The sequence below is a fragment of the Cinclus cinclus genome, chromosome 2 (assembly GCF_963662255.1).
Source record: "Cinclus cinclus chromosome 2, bCinCin1.1, whole genome shotgun sequence".
NCBI lineage: Eukaryota > Metazoa > Chordata > Aves > Passeriformes > Cinclidae > Cinclus > Cinclus cinclus.
The window spans coordinates 14,790,839-14,818,812 of record NC_085047.1 but is presented as its reverse complement, the minus strand read 5'-3'; the positions used below and the strand labels follow the sequence as shown (position 1 = coordinate 14,818,812).

Here is a 27,974-nt window from a genome sequence, read left to right as displayed (position 1 = left end):
ATGTATTTTTATAAACTTGCGACAGCATTTTTCTGTCAGGACATATTCAGTCCCTCAACACAAATCAGTCTTGGACAACACCCCTTGATTACCTGGGCAGAACACCCAGGCAAATGTCATCTATCCTCTTTCTACCTACCAAAATGGTCTAGTCTGCCTTCTGGTCTAAGGCAAAACTCTATTGCCACCTGTCTGGTTTTGATAACATGAATTCATATTGCTATTTCCAGCTTAATGCCAGTTTAGCATCCTAAACCAGCTATGGGTACAGTACTGTGCTCTGTCTGGTTACCACCTCTCGTTGAAGAACTAACCTTTTGACAAAATATTACAGGAGCAACAATTAAACTGACTGTTGAAACCTGTTTTCTAAAATAATTGAGGCTTTTCCATCCTGACACAAGCAGGCCCAGGAATAACAGCTCCTTGTTTTTTTACCAGCTTCTGCAGCTGAGCAAAGCTCAGCAATTGGCCAGTCTACATCATCATGCTGTCTGTTGCAAAAAGGCTGAATTACACTTTACTTTCCTAGCTGGGCACACTAATTTGGGCATGGTGCACTGGCCCAGCTCTTCAGTTTCACAGAACTTGTGTTTAGTGCTCCTAACACTTTAGATGTAACTGACCCATTGGTTGAGCAAGAAAGACACAAATTTCTCCATAAAAACTGCTCTACTCTGTAGCTATCCCCCCGGGTGATTTTTTTTTTTGTTGTTGTTTTAATTTGTACAAATCTCACTTTAAGCTTGATGAATTATGCCTGAGGATAAGTTCAAGCTCCTGTTACAGCTTCTAGTTCCTTTTTGGGTACAGTTCAGATCACCTTGTTAATTTATGGTTGTTAGCCAAACTGCTTCCCAATTGGTTCTGCCTCCCTCAGCTCTTTACACAGGACAAGGGCCAGCAACAACTCGAGTTTCACAGTGAGCTCTGACTGTCCCTAACCTCTCACTGCTCTCACTGGGGATATCAAAGTGGGTACTACAGATTTTGACATGAGGCATTTTCTCTGAAGCCCAAAAGGCTGGCACGCCCTAGGATGTGGGAATAACACAGCTCTGAGTTTCTAGAATAAAACACTGCTTTCATGGAAGAAAAAAAACAAATTATCTTTTCTATCCTAACCCTGTAGTTTAAAGAACTGCACCCTGCAGGTGTCTAATAAATGCCTAGTAATTTCAATGAATCTCATCTCTTGCATTCTCACTTTTCTAGACTCACTTTTTCCATGCACGGTTTCAAACTTTCACCCTGACAAGATTTGTATAAAGCACGCTGGTTTCTCACTGTCTTCTGTAGCTGCAGGTTTATGCAAACCAGTTCCTATGAAGCAGTTCCTGCAGAGTCCTTGAAAATGAGAATATTGAAAAACCAAAGCTCACAAGGATGAAGGGGGAAGCTGCTAACTCACATTATTTCATCCTAAATTATGTTTCCCTAACAGGGAGAAATTTCAAACAAATAATAAATCTTCTAAGAAACAGGTTTTTTTGTGCCATCTATGTTTGCTTCCATTATAATCAGTAATTGATTATACTCATATATAATTCACGGAATTTGCTTTTTGTCCACTGAGATGGGGGTATTCTACCCTGACTAGTGAATTCTGAAAGGTAGGTCCCATAGGACTAGAAATATGGCTCTTAAAAGCTAATTTCACACATTTAGGTTAAAAGGCAGGTTGCAGAAGTAAGAAAAAATAAGTGAATCTCAAGATTTCAGACCTATTATGGATGGACAGTGTAAGTTTTTTATTATGTGAGCTCACTTAGATCATTGGTAACAAATACGTGAAGTAATTCAATAGACAAAATCAAACATTTCCACAAGTTTTCACACTCCCCAAAGCTGTGCTAAACTAAACGAACATTTTCTCTGGTTTTTTTTCTGAACAACTATTTCAACTCCTGTAACATGAAAATTACCATAAACTTTTTTTTTAAAACTATTTTATGCCCAGCAACTGTTTCAGAAGTCAAGCACTGCTGGACTATGAAAAACTAGTGCCCTGTAGGGAGTTTCAGCTTTTTCTGGTAATAATTATTTGCATGAGGATTCCAATTATTTCTTCATAGTTATCTTCTCTTTTAAACTGACAATTTCAATTAATTGGCTGGACAAGTAAGTTGTTTAAAACTATGATCAATTACTTCTTTGGATTCTTTCTTTTCCATCACAGCTGGTTACAGTGACACCACCTACAAAGAGAAGTTACATGGACATTGTGTGCCACAAACCACAAAAAGAACATCCAATTCCTCTATCTCTTCAAAGGAAATGAGAACTGTTCTGTGGCTTCCAGACCCATCTTCTGATGCAACTCCCATTAGAACCATTTCATTTTGGTTTTCAGAAGCCCAGTTTTACAAATAAAATTTGTTTCTCCCTCCTCAGCATCTTTAAACCTTTTCAAGGTTTCAAGCTATAAATCAGTAAGATGTCAATACTCTAAAATTACAAGATGGTAAAATTTCAGTTTGGTGCGTGATTAGATTCTGTGGGCTCCAACCATGAAATAATGAGGCAAAATGTAATGGAGTAATAATGTATCTAATGCACAGGGTTCCATGTTACAACCCTCAAAACCAATAAATCACTAATTCCCTTCCCTTAATTAATTTCTTGTTTAGCATAAGTCATATTAAGAATTACTTTTCCAAAAGAAAAAAAATTAAACAGTATCAACCCAAGTATATTTTAACAGTCCTGATATAGCAATATTAAATCCACAACCTTTAAGAATATGTATGATCTTGAAGAACAAGACACCCCAGTCCATTCAGTAAAAACATTCCCCACAAACCTGTATTGATGGACCATATAACAATTTCTTGATCAGGCAGTAGAGCCCCACCTCAGCTTATCTTGATTAAGAAAGACACTGCAACCTGTTAGTTGTAATTCCCTACATTGTTTCAGTACTAATTTCTGTATGATAGGAATCCCAAAAGAAACTTACACTGGATATATACTATTATCTAGAAGCCCAAATAATAGGTCCTCCATTAATATGATACTGGAACACTTGCAAGTGAGCATTAAAATCATAGACTCATTTAAGTTGGAAAAGACTTCTAAGATCATCAAGTCCAACAAGTTACTGAAATGTCTGAAAACCAGTATTTGCAGTCCATTACATGTTGTTGCTGCTAAGCTAAACATAAACATTTTGAAATCAAGTGATGTGGTAGGTTTAAAGATGACAAAATATTTCAGTCTTGAATTTGGCAGTCCAGATGGAGGAGTTCAGAAGTACAATGAGAATATTTTTAAACTGTGTCTCAGTAGAAATAAAGTAAGAGCAGTGCAATCAGAATTTTATCTTGATTTTTAACATGGACAGTACTAGCAGTTTTGTTAGCAGAGCCACATGAAGTAAATGGGGTCACCTGCAGGAATGAAATGTCCAAAGTTTACAGGTCAGCATGAACCTTTCTGACTTAAACACTGCTAAAAGCATAAACTGGATCATTTTACAGGGCTCCATTCTGTCCCGCTACTGAGTTTTCATCACTTGTTTAATCTAAGCACCATTCTGAGATTTACAGTTAAAATTATAAAAAAAGCTGCTACAGAAATAAAGGACACTGAGTCAGTTCAAAAGTAGAAACACATAGTCAAAGATGCATCTTCAGAATATAAGCTGAGTTTGCCTTCTTTCTGTACTGAGCTTCTGACTTTAAGAGAAAAGAGAATAAAGGGCAGGTATTCATCTTTGAACTGCTTGTCCCTGAAAGACATTACAAATGTCTGAAAAATTAAGAAGGCAAATTAGCTATATAACATTTTTATTTTACTATATTGACATTTTATGCACAAATACTTTATCAGAGTAAAAATAGAAAATAATTGTTTTGTGTAAAATTACATAAAAAAAGCAAACCACAAAAGAAATATGTAATTATTAGCAGAGTATAAGTGTCTTTATTTAAAGAGTAAAAAGTATGCAAAAACCCTTCTGTTTTACAAAAATTGGGAATATTCTGTTTTCCTCCTGGCAGCAACAGCAAATCCTTTGACAGTATATTCTACATATTTTCTTTTACTGAAGACATCAAGTTAGTCACAGATCTCTCCCTCAACTACAGAGAGTGTGATAGTAATTTTATACTGCTTGAAAGGTTCTTTCTTTACTAATTAGAACCCGGTGGAAAAGCAGATGGAGCCACAACAGAGAACTCCAAGGAGCATCACTCCTACTGAAAGGCAGCAAAGCAACAACAGGATCTAATCATAAAGGGTGGGAGCAGAAGTTTCCCCCACGGGACTTACCATGTAACAAGGAGAGATAGGGGAATGAAGCATTGATACCACTTTTCAATTTTGTTGTGTGTTTACCCACAGTCCCCTTTGATCTAGAAAGCCGCTATTTAAGCTTCTTTTCATTCTGTATTTTAACTAAAAAGGCCTCTCAAGAACTCTGCTAACTACAACTAGTGACTTGTACTGGACTTGTGTTTAGTCACAGAATGTTGTTACGTGCAGAATTGCTGCCCTCAAATACCAGCTTCACATAATTCTTGGTCAGCAAACCTGCATCTCCTGCACAAGCCACCTCCAACACTTGCCAATCAGTGACATCAACTGTAACAGCAAGAAAAGGGGTGATGTTGACCTTTTGTGACAGATATATTTACATTCTTTGCTCAGGGCTTACAATTATTATTAAAAGCAAAATTACATCAGCATGCTCAGCAGATGGGAGTGTTGTAAGAACTCAAGGATGAAAGCAACAGCAAGACTAACCAAAAGAATCCAGCAAAAACTCTTTGATTTTATAATCACGTCAGTGATGAAAAAACACAAGTTAGAACTATATGCAAGACATCCAGTCAAGCAAAAACTATCTGCAGATGAGCATCCACCTACAAAAAGCCTTGTCCTCAACACATCTTTAGGGTACACACAAGTCTGTAGGCCTGCTGCCTACAAGTGTAACCATTGCTGCTTGGCTCAAGAGCAGCAGCCCAGTGCTCTCACTGCTCAGCACAAACACACTTTATGTCCAGAACCCCACTGTTCAAGGACTTTGGATTTAAGGTTTAAGAGTAGCTCAATCCCCAACAGAATTAAAGGTCTTTCTTTGCAATTGTTAAGTGTTACCAGAGGGGGTTTAATTTATGAAAAGTTGGTTAGCATCAATGGTGACATAGCAATTATGCTGTTTGTTAACATGAGGAGGCAAAAGCAACCCCCAAATCATACCGTTCTCAGACATGAAAAGAAGGAGTCTAACAGGCACCACTACAGAAACTCAGAAGCTGAAGCCTACTTTTTACTGCATAGGTAAGTTTGCAAGAAGCACTGAGTAGCTCAGAATTCAGGATACATCCCAACTATTTCTGACTCTTCTTCCAGACTTCAAATTGCACCCAGCGCTGGAGCATGCATTTGGCTTAAGAAGCTTCAAAAATATCACTTGAAGTTCACAGAGAATTTAATTTTAAATAAAAAGTACCTCTTCGTAGTTAATATACCTTAGACTGTACAATGATTGGGAAATTAAACTTCAGTTCTCTGTCAAACTATTTCCAATTTGCTTTCTCTTCCTAACCAGGGACTACTGACTGTGATTAACTTAAGTCTTCGGACACTAAGGTTGACTACTATGCAGGTATAAGCACCTTGCAGAACACAGCATTAATACTTCCCACCATAACAATATACTCTTTGGGTGAGGGCTGTTTTTTCAAGTTTTTTAATTACCTGATGGGGGATGGCAGTGGGGGAAGAAGTTCGCCTTTGCTTTCTGCAAAATGGCTAATACCAACTACATATTTCAAGACAGGTATTTGCCCTCGTATATGTATAGAATGTGTATATTACAATGAAATACTCATAACTGGCTTTTCACCTAAGCCATATCTAAACCTGGATCTCCTCCTTCAGCACTGATCTCCAGTTAACTCTAGTCTTAAGTTTCCTTTGCTTTTAAACACAGAAGCGACTTTAAGAACTTGATGCTTTGTAACACTTGTCTTTCAACTCCACTTGATTAACAGAGTAACAAATACATTGTAAACTTAGAAAGCATCAAATGCCATTTGGTAGTTCAGCAGAGAACAAAAGACTGAAAAAGGCTGCATTCACAGAACTGGTCAGCCTGGGGACTACAGGGACTTCATTTTTGTTAAAAGTGTTGCAGAAATTATTTTGCACAGCTTGTGGTCACAGTGCTGAGTGGCTCCACCTCTCACTAGCTGCAGAAGTTGGGGTGATCCCTTTACTTACGTTGAAATATATGCTGTTAAAAGATCCAAATTTATGCGAGTCTGAGTTCTTTATAGAAACCCATGCTCTACAATGTACGGTCAAGAAACAAAAGATGTTTCCAATTGTGATAAAGGTAAGAGCACCAACTGCTCTGGTTATAGAGGAAAGGCCTCAGGCTCCCACTTACAGGTCCCAGTGCTTAATTATCTTTCTCTGCTTGCAGGGATGCTGTAGCCAGTGCCACTGCTGTGACTGGCTGTGCAATGCCATGGAGCTGCATCTTGGCCAGTTTCTTCTGCTCGCACTCCGTGACCAAGCGGTTCAGCTCTGCTGCGCTGTACCCAATCAGAGTCTTCAAGTCACACACAAATTTGTACACAAACCTCTTGCCTTGCACCTTGCAGATCATGTCTCCATCATAGTAATACCTGCAAAATAGAAATCGGCAACAGAGAGTTTCAACATCTGTAATTTTCATATGCATCCATTACTTACTTAAGGTCACTAGAGGCTAAAATATTCTTCTTTTTCTCATTGAGATTCTCATAATTTCATATACGAAGATATTGTTTAGGCATTTTCTTGAGAAAAGGGAAGTGTTGAAAATTGTCTCTGTACCTTAGTATATTAAGGAGAAACAAAATACAGTAATTATTTTACAGGACACTGGAAGCACCAGTTCAGGAATAAGTCGTAGAGCAGTTTAAAAACAGCTTGGCAGGGAACACGTCTTGTATATGGTGCTTTGCCTTAATAAGAAAATACTGTCTTTCCCCTTATTATTGTCCTTTGCTTTGCTTTTCTGAAGAAAAAATATTAATGCTGGAAACAGGTTGAAAATTACCAAGCAGTTTTTATGATATGAAGGCCGCTATTCTCCCCATACTGTCTTCAAAGATGGAAATAGAACTATAAAGGCATGGGTTGGATTTTTGGGGTTTAGTCAGTTTAGTCTATGTTTGTTTGTTTTCATTGGGGTTTTTTTGGTTGCTTTGTTGGGGTTTTTTGTTATAATTCATATGCTGACAAAACTACATCTTTGCCTTTATTTACAACTAAAAGTGAGTTCTCTAACTATAAATATCTTTGCTATTGTGTGACAAAAGAATTATCAGATTGGGCAGAAATACAGTGAGATAACACGGTCTACATGAACCCCCCCTTACTCCAGAGACAGTTTAGGTTACAGCAATAAAACAGAAATAAGAATTTTGAAGTTCTGTTGCTGTTCTTCTCTCACTACAAGCTTCAATAGAATGCGTATCACATTTCTCATTAAGGAAACTTAAGTGACTGGGATGTAACTTGCATTTGATGAGCTTGACAAGCTTGTATATATTTGGAAAATAATAAAAATTCAACCAACACAACCCACACGATATAATTTCCTCAAAACCATCATGCAAATGTAGAACAAATGAACACAGATTTCGTGACTGTCTAAAACTCAAGCCTGTGACAAGTTCATAAAGCAAAGATGATTCTTGTTCACCAGCAAAATTAAGTCAATTAAAAGACAAATTTCTGAGTCTCAGCTCTAAGGGAAAAGAGGTAAGTAACTAGAATCCAAGCAAATTCTTCAGACATCTCAAGTTCCGGAAAAAAAAAGCATTTCAATTTCTTACTTTTGAGGGTCAGGATCAAAGCAGAAGTACCAAAGGCAGATGAGAGACAGGCTGTGTCTCTCAAACAATGTTGGATACTGAGATCATGCAAGAAGCCACAGAGGTCTCTCATGGAGTACAGGAAGTGTCAGAATAGCTTATTATTGCTCTGGGTGTAAAGATAGTGTGGTTTGTTTGCTAAAGCTCTCATGAGTTTATGACATACAATTATAAAAAAGCTTCCTTTTCAGTCCTTCTACTCACTCTACCCCTCAAACTACCACCTGCCTCTCTCAACTCCTGTTTCCTTCTCTGCAACTCTACTTATTCTTGGCTGCTACTACAGCTTCCACCCAGCAATTCTCCATGACAGCTCTGTCCTCCAAAACATCTCAGCACCAGCTGAAGGAACTGCTGTGGAATGGTGTCCAGCACTTCCAGCCTCTCACCGAGGTTTAGTCGTTGTGGGTTGAATGAACTCTGTAACCATGAGGGTGGGATGATAACTTATGTTCAGCTTTGAAGTAGAGTCTTGTACTACTGGGCAGAATTGGGGAAGGATGAGCAATGTGTGTGAAAAAATACAGAGAGCTATAAATAAATAAAATTAAATACCCATGCAAGTTCTCAAAGTTACCCAGAACATAAAAGTTTCAAAGTTCCAAGACACACGGAAACTTTGTTTCAGAAGAATACAGGAGATTAATTATTTTTCTTCAAGTCTCACCTCCCTACCGGATAACTAAACAGACCTGGATTTTTAGAACACTTACCAGGATATGTATAATAAAAAAAAAGTTGCTCTTCCCTTTCTGCCCCTCTGCCCTAGTTTCTATATGCCTGCTTTTCCTACAGCTGGGCAGAAGAGCCAGCATGTTTCTCAATAATACCAACAAAATTTCCTGTACTAATCAATAACTGACGCAGCGATTTCAATACATTAGTAAACAAAACACATAAGCATTTATTAAACTTTAGCTTGGCAACACTGTTTATCACAGGAGTAGCAAGAGGCATTAAATATCCCTTCAGACATTAAACTGTTAGAAAACATGCCAATATTGATGCAGCTGCCAAAATGACACCACTTTCAGGAAATGTGATTTCTGTAATTCTGTGACTAAAATATAAATGCAAAACTTTTCTAATAGTGATTTATGCACATTGGTGTTTAATATCCCACTGATAAGAACATTATTCCAAAGTTCTTCGGCTGCCTTTGGCATCTTCTGTGGAGCTTGTTGATGAAACCTGAAAACATCAGCATGGTTTACATAACTTTTATGTATCAGAAGGTTTTTCACATATGCCTTTAGTACATAGACTCAGAGATACACATAGGCTGGAAACATAGGAATGGTATTGGAACAATACAAGCTAGGGAAGAGCTCTACTGGAAAGGTCCTGTTTTGGGCAGGAGATTCATCCAGAAACCTGCAGCCCCTCTAACCCAAGAGAGTCTGTGATCCTATGGAAAAAATCAACATTCTAATTAATATATAAATAATGCAAGAACAGCCATGTAAGACTGGACTAAAGATCCATCTAGAACACGAACAGATTCCAAAAACAGACTGAAACCTAACACCTAAGGAAAATGAGAGTAAGCATCTACCAATGCTTCTCCTTGCTTTTAGTGACCTGAGGCTCAGGAACTCTTAGAAGTTGCATCTTTCAATACCTAATACCTTTCAAAATATTTTTTCATTAAACTTTCCATTTGTCTGTCAAACACATAAAATAATTCTGGCATCCACAATACTGGTGCCTAAGGAAGTTATAAGACAAACAAAAGGATATAGTTTAGCTGTGTATCTTGTGCCTGTCAAATGTTAATTAAATCCTCCCTAAAAGGGTAAAGAAAGCCAGAATATGATAATTTACCATCATTCCTTACAGAGGTATTTTTAAATAGAAGTTGATATTTTTATACAATGCTAGAGGGGTTTACTTCAAAAAAAAAAAAAAAAAACAACCTACCAAGCAAACAAAATGCATTCAGAAGTGAAAATGCTAGTAAGTAAAAAACAGACTTCAATCAAAATTCAACTTCACTCATACAAAAAATTTCTGCTTGAATAATTTGCAGGATTAGGCAAAAAAAGAAATCTTTCTTGAAAACAAATCAAGAGAAACATATTTAATGATATCAGAATAAGAAATCAAAAGTTCACTCTCAATGAATTTTCAAATTATTCCAAAGACTAAAATAATCAGGGAAAAGTAGTCTAAAATTTAGGTACTTGCATTCCTCCCCCTCCTCAAGTACCTCACAGTGAATCAATAACACAAGTCCCTTTTATCAATGTCAAACTACAATATCACAATGTAATTCCAGTGAAGACACTGAAACACTTTAATTTCTTCAGATCCCCGTGATGCTGGAATTGCGACTATTGAAACATAGCTGTCAACTGTATTTTTCAATTTAAGATCCACACAATAAGAGCAATGAAATGAAACAGTTATTATTTGGAGTTAGAAAAGGTTCTTAACTACTGGTTAGAAAACCATTAACAATTACAGAGTAGTATCTGCTTTATTCCATAACAAGAACAAGAAGAACACAGAATGCAGAGCATAAAAATAAGTTAGTAATTCACATATTTCTGTACCTTTCACCAATAATCAATATTGTTTGGCATGCTACTAAAACCATAAATATTGAAGATAAATAAAAAAGAGTCATATTTCTGGAAGTGAGTGACCCAAATTAATGAGCTTGAAAAAAATCTATTTTCAAGAAGTTATTCTACTAGCTTCATTAAAAATGAAAATAAAAAAAAAAAATACAAAACAACAAAACAAAGGCAAGAAGCCCAGAAAACACCTCTCCCCTAAGACTAGCAGGATCTCATTGCAAGGACCAGCTTCAGAACATTTGGTTACACCTTTGCTAAAAAAGCTGCAAGTTTTGCATTATGTTAATTAAAAATGAAGTAGCCAAATTAAAGCAAATCATACCCCATGAGTTCCTCAAGTTCCTTACCTCAAAGCCCGACTAAGCTTCTCATAGTTCATTGTGGGCTTGTTCTTGCGTTGTCCCCATTTCTGTGCAACCAGTTCAGGTTGATTCAATTTAAACTCTCCTTCATCACCAACCCAAGAAATACAGTCCCGAGCATCTTTGTCAGTGAGAAGTTCTAATAAAAACTGCCACAGCTGGATCTGGCCGTTGTTCCCTGTTAAAAAAGGAATAGCAGGTTTCAATTCAACTTGTCCTTTTTATATTGCACTCATGGCTAAAAACTTGCAACAAACATATTAAAGCAGACCAGCACAGACTATATCATGAAAGGAAAACTTCCACTTAATTAATCTTTTCTAGCGATTCTTTCGCAAACACTTCCCTGTCACAAAGTAATCAGTACACATTTTTATTAAAAAAAAGATGAATACAGGAAAAAATTAATCAAGATTTCACATAAATCTTCCCCTAGAATTTAAGAAAACCCAACCCCCCAACATAATTATTTAGATGCATATCTGTCTTTAAAACAGAATAGATTTAGCAAGAGCTGCTTATTCCTTTTCACACACACACATATGTATAATAGAAGCTGTTTTTAGAAAAAAATTTGGTCTCAAATTTTCAACATGAAATACGAGAAACACACAAGAAACCCCCAAACTTCAGCTTACATCAGTGTAGCATCTTTCACATCCAATCACTAAGATTTCTTTCTAACTCAAGTACCCACAGCTCAATTCCTAAATTCTCAACGAGGTACAGAGAGCAGATCTGATGACTAAAGAGAGAAACAGAGTATTCCTCACTAATGTCAGCCAATAAAACCTTGGCCTTAAAATTCTGAAGGACATCATTAGAGGCCTTTATAGAGTCTACAACAAATAAAAAGTTAAGGAGGAAGAGAAGGAAGGATTTAACAGAAAAATTCATAACATTAAAGAGAAGCAGAACAAAAACGACTGCAAGAAAAAATAAAGAAATTAATAATCTAGGAGTATGTACAAATAACAGTAATTCCAAAATAAAACTGCAAATTTAGTGCACAGTTTTCCAGACAAGTATTCATTTAACTAAACAAGAAAAATGAAACTTTATCAATTTTGAAGTCATCAGACCGGGGAAAAACAGAGGAGTGCAACAGACAGTGTGAGTAGCAGCTAGGCTACATTTTACAACAGGAGTTTATTTTCTTCCGCTTCTGCAAGTAGAAAAAAGTTAAAAGCTTGAATAAACGCTATACAGTGGTTTGAGAGGACAGACTGTTAAGTGATAGGGAAATCTATGCATTTTATTTGCTGCAGGCTGGAAAAACTGCAGCATCATATTGACATGGTGCTTGTGTGAGCTGACCAGCCTGCTGGGGCTGCCTCTGCTTACCTCAGATCTTTGTACTCATGGCTCCCTTCACACCACACAGACTCCTACAAACCTCACATTTGGAGCTACAAAGACGTGTTTCACCAAACAGTAATTCAAACTAATGGGTCAGTGTTCAGTGCATTAGCATGTAAAAATAATGGAGGCAATACCTGTTCTGTTCCCAGGGGAACTCCTATCTTCCCCAGAGATCCTTGGAGCTCTCTGTACTTTAGCTGCCTTTGCACTGCTGTTTATCACTTTGATGGTGGTTGGGGTAGCAGGCTGTACAGATGCTGGTATAATCTGCACAGCTGTAGAGCAGAGAATGTTGCAGAACATCAATTATAAATTGCTGGCACAGAAATAGGCATATTTTATTTATTACCTGTATTATCATAACATCTATAAGCTAGATTTTTTCCTTTGCTAAAAAGCCACACTGCATTAAGTCACAATGCTAACAATAATTTTAAGACCTCTTTACCTCTTATATGAAAATTGTAGTTTTAGACTCATTGCAGAAGTGCCACATTACAGATAAAACACCAGCTTTAGTTTATCATGTGCATTACATGCTTCCACAAAAAGATCCCAAACTCTCTCAAGCCCTTGTTTTCATCTTCACGCTGTTCCCACATGATCTGCCCTAATGCACTTTTCTCTACAGTCACTGCACAACCTCCATGCCTAATATTCAAACAGCAAACACCTTTTATTGCAATAGTGTTGCAGGATGCTGATGACCCACTCAAGCTGGCTTTAATTAGACACAACCATAGGATGTAATAAACAGTCTATCTAATTAACATACAAGATGCTTATAAGTCTTCTGAAAATTGATTCATTTTAATAATTGATGACACTGCTTAGCTGAAAGAATGAGCTTCAAATAACTGGAAAGTTAACTTTAATGTATTATTTCTAATACTGGTTTCTAAGCAAGTCATCTCTTCCACAGAACCCTTCAGTTTTCGAAAACACTTTTTTATTTGAAATTAATATTTAAATAGATCAATTCATTAATGCAATATATAACCTAAAGCCCTGAAACAACTAAAAACCTCAAATATGTATCCTAGATAGCTTATTTCAAGAAAGTGGAAAATCTACCATCCAAAATGAAAGTTATAAACTTCCATAGCTCAGGTGAAACACTACCTTTCAGCCAGTAACAAAATATAGACAAAATCAATGTTATGTTTTGAAGTTTAAAATATATCCTCCTCCCTTCCTCAAGGAAAAATACTCTCTTGAGTGATTTTCCATATGTTGTACTATCATACTGCTGAACCACAGCACAGTGTTAAACCTGCAAACAGGGAATTATGTGAATTAACGCTGACAGAAATACTTACGCTGATCAATTGTAACAGTTGCTATTTCTCCAGAGTGTTCTTGGCTAGCCAACACATCTACAAATTGGAAAAAAACCCAGCAGTTTCATATTTAACCAGCAAATAAGAAGTCATCTGAAGATCAAAAACTTTAATATTTCATAGAGAAAAAGAGATAAAAATTTGGTATCAGTCTGCAAGAGACATGTATAGCTCCTGGTCTTACAAGTGGAGGCATTTAACATCTGTCATTCAATTTTTAGAAGGGTGTACCTGGAAAATTTCCACTACCTTATCTGTTCTCCATCCCCAAAAACCTTCAGCTATATTTTGTAAATGAACACAGAAATAGTTATTAGTCTGGCAAGTTATATCCAAGCATGGTACACCTGAAATTCACATATACGTTACTGTATTCTGCACATACAATGCATCACTTAGCAGCTGTACCATCTAAGGATTTCACCTCCTGGGCTTAATGATGTACACTTCAGTATGACACAGAAATGCACATTTAATAACTCACAATGTTTAATTATAGAACTAACAAATTCAGTAGATGCACAAACTATGAAGCTTTATAAAAAACAAAGGTGGAATAATCATTCACTACCTTCTACCAGTTATGAGGTTTGATAAAAGACAGGCAGTGTTTAGTATGCAGATGATGTTTTATGGCAGCAGGTATTGTAATACCTCCTTTTATCTTATATTGATATCCTCATTTTTACCCCCAACACCGAGTAAAAGAAAAATGACTGCTCATAATTGATTTCATAGTTCAAGAAAAAAGTCTAAAGAAAAAAACCAAACTGCCATACACTTTCGAAGAAGCTCCAGGTGGCTCCAGAGGATTTCTCCCCGTGGGACACGCTGGAAGAAATCTTCTTGGTTGAGGTTGCAGAGGTCCCGCCCAGGAATGCTGAGTGCATTGAGGTCGATGTCAGTCATGCTGAACTCCTTCATCACCCACACCACCCAGTGGAGCACCTGGTCTGTCGACCACTGAACTGGGTCTGGAAAAGATGGATGAAACTACAAATCACCTCATCATACACTGCAGGGTTCCTCCTCGATTATACAATAACTTAAAAAGCCCAACATCAAGGAGCAGAGTTACTGAGACAAAAATCTGCCTGGAAAGTCAGTGACTGCACTTAAAAGGGTGATGGAATGGTGTGGGTTGGTGGGGTGATGGAAAGAATGATTTTCTTTAGAGAAAATTTTGACATCAGAACTATGCTTGAAATATTGAGACACACAAAAAAAAAATCTTCTTCCACAGGTCTTTAGCTTTGACTCTTAATATCAACACATCCTGTGTTCTGAAAGGATTCAACAAATAATTTTAGACTATAATGTAGAAACTAAGGGCACCTTACTTCAGCCCAAGTCCTTGTAATGTCTACTCAGAAAACATTTAAAATGTAATTCTTTCTAGGAGAGTAATTTAGCACATTCTTTTGATATCATGAGAACACTATTATTCGTAATCCACAGATCTCTGTCAGAATGAACTAATATGACCTTCCTGAAAAATCTGCACTCCTATGGCCCACAAATCATTAAACTTTTAAAACCACAGTTGTAAGTTATAGGGTTTTCTTAAAGAATCAACATTATTAAAGTTTATTTAAACTATTACTCAATATAACAACATTGGTTTAAGCAGTTTTTTTCTAATATTAATGTGATAGCATGATGAAAAGTATTAGTCTGCTTCTGATAATACCTCACTTTTTTCCAAACATGCCTCATCAAATCCCTGATTATCAACAGACATAACATGAGGAAACTATTTTTGAAGCTTAACAATGAGAAAATTAGAAAGCAATGAAAAAGCCCTTGCTGTAGTTATCAAAAATAGGCTCAAAATATTGGAAAGCTACGTGTCCTGCAAAGACCTGGGACTTGACTGGAATTCTTAAACCCTTCCAAACATCCCCCTTGCCAAATACATTCCAGCTTTACAGCTCACATAAACAGCTTCCTGAATATGCCTTGACAGTACATTTCTGCCAATCATAAGAAGCAACTCAGCTAGATAATCTCCCAAACATGATATAAGTCTACATCCCACAGTTCCAGTTCAATCTTAAAAAACATCTCTGAATGTCTGTTTAAGCCAACATTAAAAAAGCAACCTGCAAAGTAACAACACTAGCTCAAAAAAAGATTATCATCTAGAAGAATATTTATTTTCAGTTCTGAATCATCTTCCTCCAGTATGATGAAGTCCAGTACAGCTTCTCATACAAAATCTGATTTAACAGAATGTTCAGCATCCTCCAGTCCATGAACAATTTGTTTCAGCAACTTTACAGGCAATGCCCCAATACCGAGTCTGTTCAATTCCTGAAGAGCTTTATCACTAACACATACATTTTTAAAGAGGGCAGGAAGGAAAGTGCTTTCTAAAAACTGCATTGACAAGGTAGTTATGGCATGAAAGCACTCATTTAATGAAACTATTATGAGCATTCATTTTACTTCTCCTTGGTTTTTAGATCAGGTACTAGGAAAAAATTCTTCACTGTGAGGGTGGTGAGGCTCTGGCACAGTGCTCAGAGAAGCTGTGGCTGCCCCATCCCTGGATGTATTTGAGGCCAAACTAGAAGGTGCTTGGTGCAACCTGGTCTAGTGGAAGTCGTCCCCTCCAATGGCCAGGGATTGGAACTAGATGGTCTTTAAGGTCCCCTCCAATCCAGGCCATTCCATGATTCTACAATTCTTTCATGAAGATTATTTGCACTGCACTAACCCATACCACAGGTTTCCTTCACTGAGGTCCTTGAGCACCAAGCCCAGACAGAACACAAGAGCCCAGTCCCAGCTGAACACACCCATATTACCCCAAGTAAAATGTGCACTATTACCATAAGGTATTCCAAGGCGCTCCTGCTCCTTCCGGTAGCCTTCCAGGGCTGCAGCCCATCGTGTCACTTGCTCAGATGTTTCATCTGAAATTGTAGCAATATGTTTTGTTCCATCCAAGGTTATCACTTGAGCTTCCTCAACAAGGTGAGCTTCAGCTTCTGCATGATGAGCATCTGGATCAATCACAACCTCCACAGTCTCCACAGGCTTCACGATTTCCAGGATGTTCAACTTGGGCTCTATCCCTAAACATGGAAACAACATAAAACTTAAAGACAGTAATGCAAATATGACAAAAACATTGTTTTAAAGCTTTCTGATTAGTAGGGTTAGCAAACACAGGAAAGAAGTAGGACACAAAACTGTCATTAAATTTCTGTGAGTGTCCTAAATTAGAATGACATACTCTATTATAGACCATATACTTTAGTAAGGTGAATAACAAAGCTGTCCCTCCTTCTTCCCCCAGCTTCCTGTTCTATTTAAGCGATCTATTTCACAGATCTTGAACAGAATGTTCAGCATGTGAGCATAAAGTACAGGTATTTTGGCCTGTAAGAAATATAACAAATAGAAAACCCCAAAGTAAATAGAAAAAGCAACTTCCAAAAGGACCCAGAACAAGTATCCAGCTTTACTCCAACCATAAGGCATTTCTTTCAGCTTTTACAATACTTCCCTAGTATCTCTAGGGTCTACACAGACCAGTTAACATTTTCTTTTAGCACTCTGCAGCAGGCACTGTGTTAAAGAGAAAGTTAAAAGAAACCTAGAAAATTCTTCACATTTTAGGCTTCACCAGCTATTCATGTTTTGGCTTTATGTCTGTCATTTCAGATATTAGATCACGGAGCTAGCAAGATACCTTTGTATCTATTCTGCAGCAAGAAAGAACACATTCACTAATGCTTCGCATCACCACCTTCTCTGGTGTCTTTCGAGGTATTTTGTCCATCTGGTACCTCACCAACTTTCAGACATTGCACAGAAGATTTTTCAAAATTATTTCAATTTTTGTGACATGCAATTTTCATCATTATGTCAGCAACCACACTTATTTTAAGAGATTTTTATCAAACATATTTTCACATTAAAAAAGAATCTTTACAATTCTGTTTTATCATGAGCTGGAAAACCTTGACTATGGTGAAGCTGATGAAAGTAGGGTTCACAGAACATCATATGGCCATAGTAACTTCAGTATCTTGTACCATAAAGATATTACTTTGTGTCCTTCCTGTCTAATCTGTACTAAAGCATAGCATGAGATGGGTCTGCAGGTTAACAGTCTTCAATTCTAAATCCACAATCCAGTCATAGTTTGTGAAGGAAAACTTATGGAGTATGTACCTATATAAAAAGTAAGAAAAAACAAGTCTTTTTCAGACAAGTATTCCTCTAGATTTTAAAAGGCATTCAGCTTGAAAAAACATTAGGGATGGAACAAACATTACAAAGACCCTAGACTACAAAACTCAGCAATGTGAAATCAATGACGTGAAAACAGATGTTGATAACCAGTAAGTGGCTGATTAGATGAAGAAGCAAACATGAAGAAAAAGGAAACAGATACCTTACTTAGGAGAGCGTTTTATCTAGGCCATGAAAAATTAACATGCACAATACAGGCTTCTTTCAAAATCATACAAAAATGGGTAAGGGAAGCCACTAACGGTTAAGATTCTATTTTTGATCTTCAAAAAAGAAAGTAAAGAAAAAAGCTTCTAGAGAGGTACAGTTCATTATTGCTCAACAAAATAATTCACTGTGTGTCATAAAACTAGATGTCAAAAGAACTTTGTGCTTTATCCACAATACCAACATGGAGATCAAAGCAATGAGTCTCTGTAGAGAAAACACCTTGTAAGTAAAAATGTGAATTAGCACTCTGCCATCTAACTTTCTGCAACACTAGATTGACATTAATTCACTGGGTTTGTCTGCATCTCTCCTCACATCTCTTCTCCCTTTACCGACTGCATAAGAGAGAAATAGTTCCTGATTCCCATTCCTCCAACCAGACAAAATGAGCTAGGGCAAGGCAAAGCATCGTAAGTCTTACTAGTAAAATGAAAAAAATAGGAATGGTATTTTATCTACTGTAGAATGAAATGCTGTAAAAGAACTACACTCAAGTTCAACTGTAGAGGAAGATCTATATTTCACCTGTTGTCTTTGAATTTAAAGCCAGCTGATTAAAATTTGGTAGAACATTTGAACTAACATAGCAAATTTGCTTTCAAGAAATAAGAGAGTCCAATCCACCACAAGGATTAGCATCGCTGATTACTCCCAGCTGAATTCTGTATGTTACACAAGTAAGGGAAAAATAAACATAAGTAAATTGAAAATCTCTCAAAACCTCATTCATGCAAGTAAAATATGAAGATGGAGTAAGAAGTTGTTTTTCCCCATCTCAAAGGGGTACAGTGGTCAAGAGTAACAAGTCCATTTTCATGTTAGTGATCCAAATTATCTTCCTTTTGTTTATATGCATGCTATTTATCTTCTGATATTCTACCCTGCCATATTTTACATGCCTTCAACAAACAGATTTCTTATAAGTTGCTTAAGTATCAATGCCTGAAAAACAACACTGAGAAGTGCTCCAAAGTGACACAGAAGTACTTAATATTCAAGTGTTTATTTTAAGACAGGAGGTGGGGAGGGAGAGGGACAAAGTGAGGAAGAGAAGGTGTGATGGGGGCAGAGAGCAAGAAGCTCCTTGTACTATGTGTTTATGAACCTCAGTTTTACATTAAAGGGAAAAAAACAAAATACGGGAAGAACATGGAAGATAATACTAAAGATATTAATCACTCATATCCTTTTGAAAATGGAAGTCTGAGTACTGAGTACTAGAAGTTACTGGGCATGAATTAAGAGCAGTTATTTTAGTTCCCTGAAAGATATTTCCATTCTATTTTATAAGCAGAAAGGTAGCAGTACACTTCCCATTACATATGGGGAACTGAGGACTCAATCTAGCACTAGTCACCTGACACTTAGCATTAAATGCAAATTGTGTCCTACTGAAGCCTGTTAATACAAAGCAGAAAAGTTTTCTTCTGTTTAATCTACAATGAAGCCACAAGGAAACAAAAAGTCATCCCCAAATTTTGCTTATTTGCTTTGCTGATGTAACTCAAAATAGATAACTTATGTATTCTTGTACGAACTTGTCCCTGTTTAAAAATTCAGAAATAACCACCTGTAGCTCCTCCTACAGCCCAATATGTACTTTGTCTTGAAAGAGTGGTGGCTGTCCTTCCACTTAAGAGGTATGGAGAGGGCAAAGCAGAAAACTAGGACAAAAAGCAAAACAGTGAAGCTGCTAGTTCCTGAGAATTTGGCAAGGGGAAATCCTGTCATACCAAATAAGACAAACTGCCCCAACAAATCTGTATCCAATTGGTTAATGTTTCTCTTACACAATGGTTTATTCTGACTTCCCATCTGAAGAAAACAGACAATAGACAGTGATCATGGACTTTGATAAGGATTTTCAGTTAGCTACATTTCAAAATGTACTTTCGAAATGTAATTGTTCCTACAGCACACAAGGTCACTCACCTCACAGGGATGAAACTGTCACCTACCTACACAAAAATCTTTTGCCTGTGTTGATACTCGGTCTGATATGAGTAACTACTCAACCTTGAGGAAAACCTCATACTGTAACTCAACGAAGAGGTGTTTGTGTTCTGGATTTGTGTTTAATTTTGTTGCTTATAAAAATGATATGAAATTCCTTTAAAAACATTTCAAATAGCATTAGTCCGTGACACTTATTTTAACTTTACTACTTAAAACTACAGTATACAAAGAAAAAGACATTCTGAAGTTCTGTGACCATTCATTGATTTTCTCAATTTTACTGCTAGGAAGAGGAGATTAGGTTTGCTCACAAGTATTCCAGTAATATTAGTTTATCCATACAACAAATGTAACTGCTTACCTTGCCTTGATATTACTTGCACACTGAGTTGTACTGTTCCATCTGTTTTCACTCCTTGATCAAAAAGGCTTCGATCTGGGTCCAGCTTGATAAAAGCATTAAAAATTAAAAAAAATAAAAAATAAAAACATGTATTAGTCTCATATTTAAAATAAACCTTTTCTCCTTTAAACTTCAGAAACATTTGGTGCCCATGGCAAATTTTCTGAATTAGTATGCAAATATTTTTAGTACTGTGTAGACATACTACATAATAGAAAAAATTTGATCGTATTTGAAACTTGCCATGCTATTCTATTTAAGATATTTTCACCTACAGGGACATTTTTTGACCTGAAAAAAGCAATGCAATATGGGAGGTACCTTCACTACCTGAAAACTATCTACAGTTCCTTCTCTAAATTTTTAACACCTTCATAAAAAGTCTTATCGTTATAACAATATTCTCCTGCTGTTTTTGGAAAAGCCACAGATATCTGTAACTTCAAATAAAATATGTTGCTAAATGAAATGCAAAACAATTATACTGTATAACATGTGGCAATGCCTGCAAAAATAGGGGGGGATCTCTTGAGTAATGCTTTGCTACCTCTATACCTCAGTAATAAAGAAAGCTCATTTAGATTCAAAACATTATACTTATGGAAGATCCAGCAGCAACAAATGATGTGGGCTACCTCAAGACAAAGTAGTATGGTCATCACCCTGTTTCTTCTTTCACTTCCAAGGTGGTTTCTTAACTTCACATCAGGAACTCCAAGAATATTTTAATTGTATTCACACTGAACTAGCGTGTATATATTAAATGGTCTGATGATAATGAACCTGACATGAAATTAAACTCTTAATTGTAGTCAATATTTCACATTAAGCATGAATTCCACAGACAATGGAAAAAAGGGGAAAAAGCATGTAAAACACGTCTCCATTATGAAGTTAAATCTTACATAACCTTTCAATTTACCTGGATATCTTGGAGACAAATCTCGTGTGCATCCAAGGAACATTGCAGTCTGGGTTCCAGCAACTTCTTAAGATTTCCAATGGGTTCACTGATGTCAATAGCCTGACTCACAAATTCTGCGGTGGTGTAGGTTTGCTCAACAATGCTTAAATAGCAAATTAATATAATAAATCACTACCTACATGATAATACAGCAGATATAGGAAAGCTTAATAAAAGTTAGAATTAAACTATATAAAAAGTAATACTGAGTCTGAAATCTTAATATCATGCAGCATTAATTTGAATACTCTTCATTTGAGAGCCGATTGCTAAACTGGGTTCTCATTAATTTTAGAGTTGTATAACTCTTCTTTCACCCTGTCACCACTAAAAAGCTCAGGTAAATACCAAGATTCAGATCACCTTTTTCAAGAGAGTAAACCATGGTTAGCATATTATATATTGTTAACTTGCATGTAGAATAAAGTAATTTTATTTGCTTTGCCTGGACTGTATTTAAAAGATATTCAAGTTAAAAGCAAACATAGAAACTTAACAGACAGGGAAAACAGAAGGAAAAAAATGCTCACACTCACATATAGCAACTTTCCATGTATTTTCACCAGTCACCACAAGAATAACAAGCTTAACACGTAAAAGGGACAACCAGAAGGAAGTAGAGCAACATGGAGCCTTGAAGGAACTATGTATGAGTCACATGATAAGGTTGTCCTGCATTACAACAATGACAGTATTGGCACAGGCATTCAGAAATGACACTGTTATGGGACTCATGCTATAACAACGACCTTACACAGTTGAGCTCTCTTAATTTAGACAGAAGGAAACCAGAACGTACACAGATTTAGTCTGTAAGTGGTAAAAATACACCAGGAACTTAGAACAATAAGAAACAAGTAAGTGGCTTTGAATCATTTCTTCAGAGTAGGTTCTAAAAGAGTAGCTATCCTAACCAGCCTCAGTGTTTTCTACCTGTCAGAGACTGAAACGTTATGGTTTTTGGCTTAAACATCTTTAAGAAGGACTTTTGCCTGTTACAGCAAAAGCGGGGGGGGGGGAACAAGAGCTGCATGGAAGACCACTGCACCCTGAACGGGCCTCCTGACTGAGGCCCTCGACTGCAAGTTAATAGAGATAAGATAACTTGAGCCTAGTCTGGGCTGAGGGAAAAGAATACATTCACAAGAGGATTAAGCCCAGCACATTTCAGGTGGAAGCCACAGCCCCAGGTTTCTCTGTTGCCAGGCTCACACAGTTCCCTGTACCAAACGAGGGAAGGAGAGGTGGCACAGCCTCTGGCCAGATGCAGTGAACACCCATCCTCCACTGGGCAGACTGGTCCAGCTGTGGGGCCTCCCACCCCTGGAAGGACACATCTGTGTGAGGGACAACAGAGGGGGTGTCATGGCCCTTTTTTATCAAAGGCTCCCCAAAGGGGTCCCCAGACCCTGCACCAGAGCACTGCAGCTGATCTTACATGGTGTAACAGATCCACAGCCTTGCAAGGGACAGTGTTTAACTGGTCCCCCCCAGGGAGGTACCTGTGTGCTCCCACCTGCCCAAATGGATATTATTTAACTGGTCCCCCCCAGGGAGGTACCTGTGTGCTCCCACCTGCCCAAATGGATATTAATCCATGGGATTCTCTGCTTTTCAGCAGGGACCCTCACCACCAAGACCACCAGAAGGAGGGAAGCAGTGAGATGTCATTGGGACCCTTGGAAGGGTGATATGATCTACTTAATACTGACCACTCTCCCTGACCTTCTTTTTCTCTTTATTTTTTCTTTCTTTTCTCTTTACCTCTTCTAGTATTAAATAAAATGTATCAATTTTTTGGTATCAACATCCAACCTCATTTGGTTTTAATCAAGTTTTGGGGTTCGATCTGTTTTATTCACAGAGGATTAGTTTTCTTTCCTCTTCTGTGCTTAGACCAGATTGCAACACTACCCCACACATTAACTGATGCTCTGAGCTTCCAAACACAGTAGTGAAAATTAGAAGGGAAGCATTGGAAACTAAAAATCCAGGTTGACGTAATTAAATCAGAGGGTAACCTACCTCAGTAGGTACGGTTTCAATGGCCCTAACAACAATACAGTTGATATTGAGCATCATTTCTGCTCTGTTAAAAACAAATCATCCTGTATAAATCCTGTATAATAGTAAAGCAAAGGACTGGAGATATAGAAAGGCCCACCTCAATTACAGAAGGATCCACTAAAGTTGAAAGGTTTGCAGCAAACACACAGATAGACTACTACAGACATGAACATAGGAAAAATAAAGTACTAATAATGTAGCAAGAGATAACCAAAACAGTTTGGGATTCAGATAACTAAGGCTGAGGTTGACAACACTATACTGATTTCTTATAGTGGCTACATTTTAACTTCTGGAAAACTGCCATTTAATTAGACAAGAAACAGAAAAACTAATTACCTAATTAATTGCTGCCTAAGGATCCCAAAAAGCAAAGACAGTATGTACCTTTCTTCAGTGCATTCCTGTTTCTCAGTTCCATCAATTTCAATTTCTATCAGCTCCTCTGCTTCCCTCTTAGTCATGGCTGCAATGTCTCAAGAACAGAACTACAAACAGAAAAGAATTTTTTTTTGGTGTAAATCACAGACCAACAAGACTAGACAATGTTTTATGTCCTATCACATATTTTTAAATCAAATACCAGAATAGCCTTTTAAAGCCAAGAATTCATCTAAAAAAATAAACCCAAAAGCTAATACAGATTTCACAAAATATATTACTATACCTGTCTTCAAACAAATGTTCTAGAAGCAAATATGGGACTATTAATCCATCTGCACGGAGCCCAAAGCCTGATTCTCTTGGAGGTACCCAAATTTAAGTAATTTTTGTTGTTGTTGCTACAGACCACCTATAGCAAAGCACATCTGAAAATTCAAACTAACTTCCTAGCATGGCTGAAAGAGACTTATAAATTTAAGCAGCATTTTGCACTAAATGCTGCAGGAGGCAGTTAGGGAGAAGATCCATTATTTCTTCACAGGTAAATAAAGTCAAATACAAAGTGCTGACTATCCCATTTTTCCACCCATGCCTCTCACAGGTGAAGAGTTGATGACATGAGCACAATAAACCTATCTTGTGAAGTCCCAAACTAAAGCAGGATGTTAGTAATGAAAGGAAAAGCTATTCTGTGATGACATTCTCACTAACACTGCAGATTTTCATGCCCTGTAGAATAGAACACTGGAGTCTGTTGGGAACATAAGTGGGAAACAAAGAATTACAGCATTTTGGTCTGTAAAGACATAGTTTGTCTGTTATTACTGTTTTTCAGTAATCAGCAGATATACCATATATGAAATACATATGATAAAAAACAAGCCAAATTATATTAACAGTTTGCAATAAATAACATTATGAACTCACAACAAAAGAAGCAGGAAATAGAAGTACAGAGGGAAAAAAAAAACCACTGGAGAAAAAGCAAAAGATGAGTACTATTTAAATATCCAAAATAGAACAGAGATTTCCAAGATTTCCATCCTGGAATCATCCTTTCCCAGGTACTACTTCATCTCAAACCCAACTGTTAGCTCAAGTATCTACTGAAGACAATATAATAAGGATAAGACCTCTCAGAAGTAATGGTAACCAACTATGTTTTACAGCTGCTACATAACCTGTCTAAAGAAATTCAAACTATTAATCATCTCCTCCAAAAACTATTTTGTAAGATCAGTAATGAATAAATCAAGTGCTCCACGTGGTTCCTTTTGTAAGAAGCTACCTTCCTACCAAGGTTAGGAAGTAAAAAATCACCTTATCAATATCTCACCACTAGAAGCAAACCCAGAATATGTTCACAGATCTGGCTCCCTGAAAATCTCCAAAGGGCCAGTGCAGTATCCACTGAATAGCGCCCCAAGAGTCCAATTCCTGTATCACTTAATCTTGCATATTATTCTCATGATAAATGGGAAAGACTGAAACACAACTTCTGAAGAATGCAGACAGACTTAAATATCCAAATGCACTGACACCTCCATGGTTACAGGTGATCTGTCAGACTGCTAAAAAATATTTCAAAACCAAGATTCTGAGCAATGTCTCTTACTGAAAATTCCCGAAGAAGCAAACTGGTATGATAAAAAAGGGGTCAGTGTCTTTTCTGTATTAGCAACCAGATTAAAAACACAAAACAAAGGTAAATTGTCTTTTTTTTTTTTTTTTTTTTTTTTTTTTGTCATGAAGGGAGTTTACCAGTAAGGTCACAAAGGGGTTGGGCTGGGATTTCTGTTCTTTGACATATTCATATGTTATTCACTGAGAAAATAGCTCAAACTTACAGAAATAACTCACCATCTTGGTAGATTTTTGGCAGAAAATACTCAAAAATGCAGAGTGAGAAAATATTACTTCCCATAGTAACAGTATGGAATTAGGTAAGACATTTAGAAGTCCCTATGGACTGGACTCCAAACTGGCAGCTGGACTAGTAATTGTTCACTGCCCCTTCAAAGGCAGTTCATGGTTGAATCTCTCAGGCTTTACTATATTTTTGGACCCTTGGAGGGGCAGGAAAGAGCAACCCAGGCACAAAGAGCAGGTGCACAAAGAGCAGGTGCACAAAGAGGAAGAAAGATGGCTCTGCTGAGCACAGATACAAAGATGGGAGATGGGTATAAAGAGTAACAACATAATGTAAACACATAAATTCACTAAAGTTCATAGAAGCCTAAAGGGGGAAACTATTCAGTCTTCCCTACGCTAGCATAAAGAGACTTATGATATAAATATTTCACATGAAGTCTAGCAGTTTGTTCCTACAGGATGATGCAGAGTTTGAAAGAGAACATAGGTTCAGATGGGACTGAGCTACCTGACCCTTCCCTGAAGGCTACTGAGAGACAAGAAGGTTCAAAGAGTCTGGCTTGCCTGGAGGGTTCATGTGGCAGGAACACTGCAACAGCAGCATTTGTTCAAAGGAGCATAAAAACTGTGGTTGATTCCCGGAAGGTTCAGCCTATGGGTTTCTGCTTGTTCCTACTTTTTCCTTCAACCTAACAAGCTCCAAGACTTACCTGTTAGCCAAGAAGAAATCTGACCTCCACTAACATACAAGAATGCACTTGTCAACAGAGTCCTTCTCCCTTCTGTGACAGCCCAGTGCTACTCCAGTATCTTTTACAGTAAGGAGAGTAGCCCCTTTGTTCTGATTAAGATGTATCTCTTCCCTAGAACACAAGGAGTTAATCAAGGAATGAGCCCACTGTGAAATGGGCACAAACTCTCTGAGTGGAATTATGTTTGCTATGCCACCAGGTAATCATGAAATTGAATACAGTTCTGGAGCTCATATACATCATCAGCTGATACTGAAGCCCAGACACTGGAGTTATCTGTGTGCCAGAGAAGCTTTGGCGTGTGCAGCACATGGCTCCTATCTATTTGTATTATCCAAATTATAAATGCCAACAATAAGGCAGATAACAAAGCAGATAGCTTGTCCATTGCAGGTCAGCTTTTACAACTCATGAGTCAGTTCAGTTTTATGATGGAGATAATGGAGCACTGAACAGGGTGGGGGGAAATCACACAAGATTTGATGTGATTATCTTCCCTATTAACAGCTTGAAGTGAGAAAATGAAGCGAAACTGGGAGCTGTGGCTGTGCAGCATGTACCTGCTCGAGCACTAGGAAGCAAACTATGCAAGATCATGGGATCAATTAGATTGGAAAAGACCTTCAAGATCATTATGACTGAACACCACATCAACTAGAGCATGGCACTAAGTGCCACATCCAGTCTTTAACACATCCAGGGATGGTGATTCCACCACCTCCCTGGGCTGCCTGTTCCAATGTCTAATCACCCTTTCAGTGAAGAAATTCCTCTTCGTTTCCAACCTAAACCTCCCCTGGCACAGCTTAAGACTCTTATTACCAGTTTGCGGAGGAGTAGAGCCCGACCCCCACCTGGATGCATCCTCGTATCCGGGAATTTTAAAGAGAGATGGGGTACTCTCCGGGGCTCCTTTTCCCGGGGATGCGTCCCCCCAGCTCCTCCTCATCAGAGCTGAACTCCAGACCCTCTCCCAGCTCCGCTGCCTTACTCTCGACTCGCTCCAGCCCCTCTACGCCCTTCTCAGAAAGAGGGGCCCAGAACAGGACACATCACTCGAGGGGCTTCTCACCACTGCAAGGGGAGAACCACAGGACGCCACATCCTGTCACGTTTTCACCCAAAACAAGGTTTTTACAAGCGGGTATAAATTTTCAGGCGCCGGGGAGGCCCCGCGAGCCCCGCGCCGGGAGTACTCGAGCCTGGATCCCGGGGACCCTTCCCCGCCACCGCCGAGACGCCACCTTCCCGTGGGCCCCGCTTCCCGCGGCGCCTCCGCCTCGTTGTTTGAACCCGAAACGGAAATAGGACCGCGGAGCCGCCAGGGGAGAAACGGAAACAAAACACGGGCCGGGCCGCGCTCACCCGCCGCCGCCACCGTCCGTCCGTCCGTCCGCCCGCCCAGCCACACCGACACGTCCCGCCGTCCGTCCGCGTCCGGGAACTCCCCCAGCTCCGGGTCCAGGACCAGCTCCGGGAGCGGGTCCAGGAGCGCGCTGCGCCAGGCTCGGAGCGGCGCGCAGGCCCAGCGCGGGGAGAGCGCGCCACACCGCCGCGCCCCCGCACGAACTACAGCT

The 27,974-nt window shown here is 38.2% G+C and overlaps 1 protein-coding gene across 2 annotated transcripts; it reads right to left on the bottom strand.

The window, feature by feature from the left end:
• Positions 1-3,121: 3,121 nt before the first annotated feature.
• GABPA (GA binding protein transcription factor subunit alpha) lies at positions 3,122-27,937 on the bottom strand. Of its 2 annotated transcripts, XM_062515339.1 has the most exons (11): positions 27,763-27,937; positions 23,777-23,877; positions 21,281-21,425; positions 20,317-20,401; positions 16,358-16,603; positions 14,303-14,497; positions 13,503-13,559; positions 12,318-12,458; positions 10,807-10,999; positions 6,401-6,641; positions 3,122-3,389 (listed from the first exon to the last, which is right to left on the bottom strand). In XM_062515339.1, exons 2-10 carry the CDS (start codon positions 23,851-23,853, stop codon positions 6,413-6,415), a joined length of 1,368 nt encoding a protein of 455 aa, XP_062371323.1. In that variant the 5' UTR covers positions 23,854-23,877; positions 27,763-27,937; the 3' UTR covers positions 3,122-3,389; positions 6,401-6,412. The 2 variants fall into 2 exon arrangements, with proteins under 2 accessions (XP_062371323.1, XP_062371322.1); XM_062515338.1 differs by lacking the exon at positions 3,122-3,389 and having other exon boundaries at positions 3,899-6,641.
• Between the last annotated feature and the right edge of the window lie 37 nt (positions 27,938-27,974).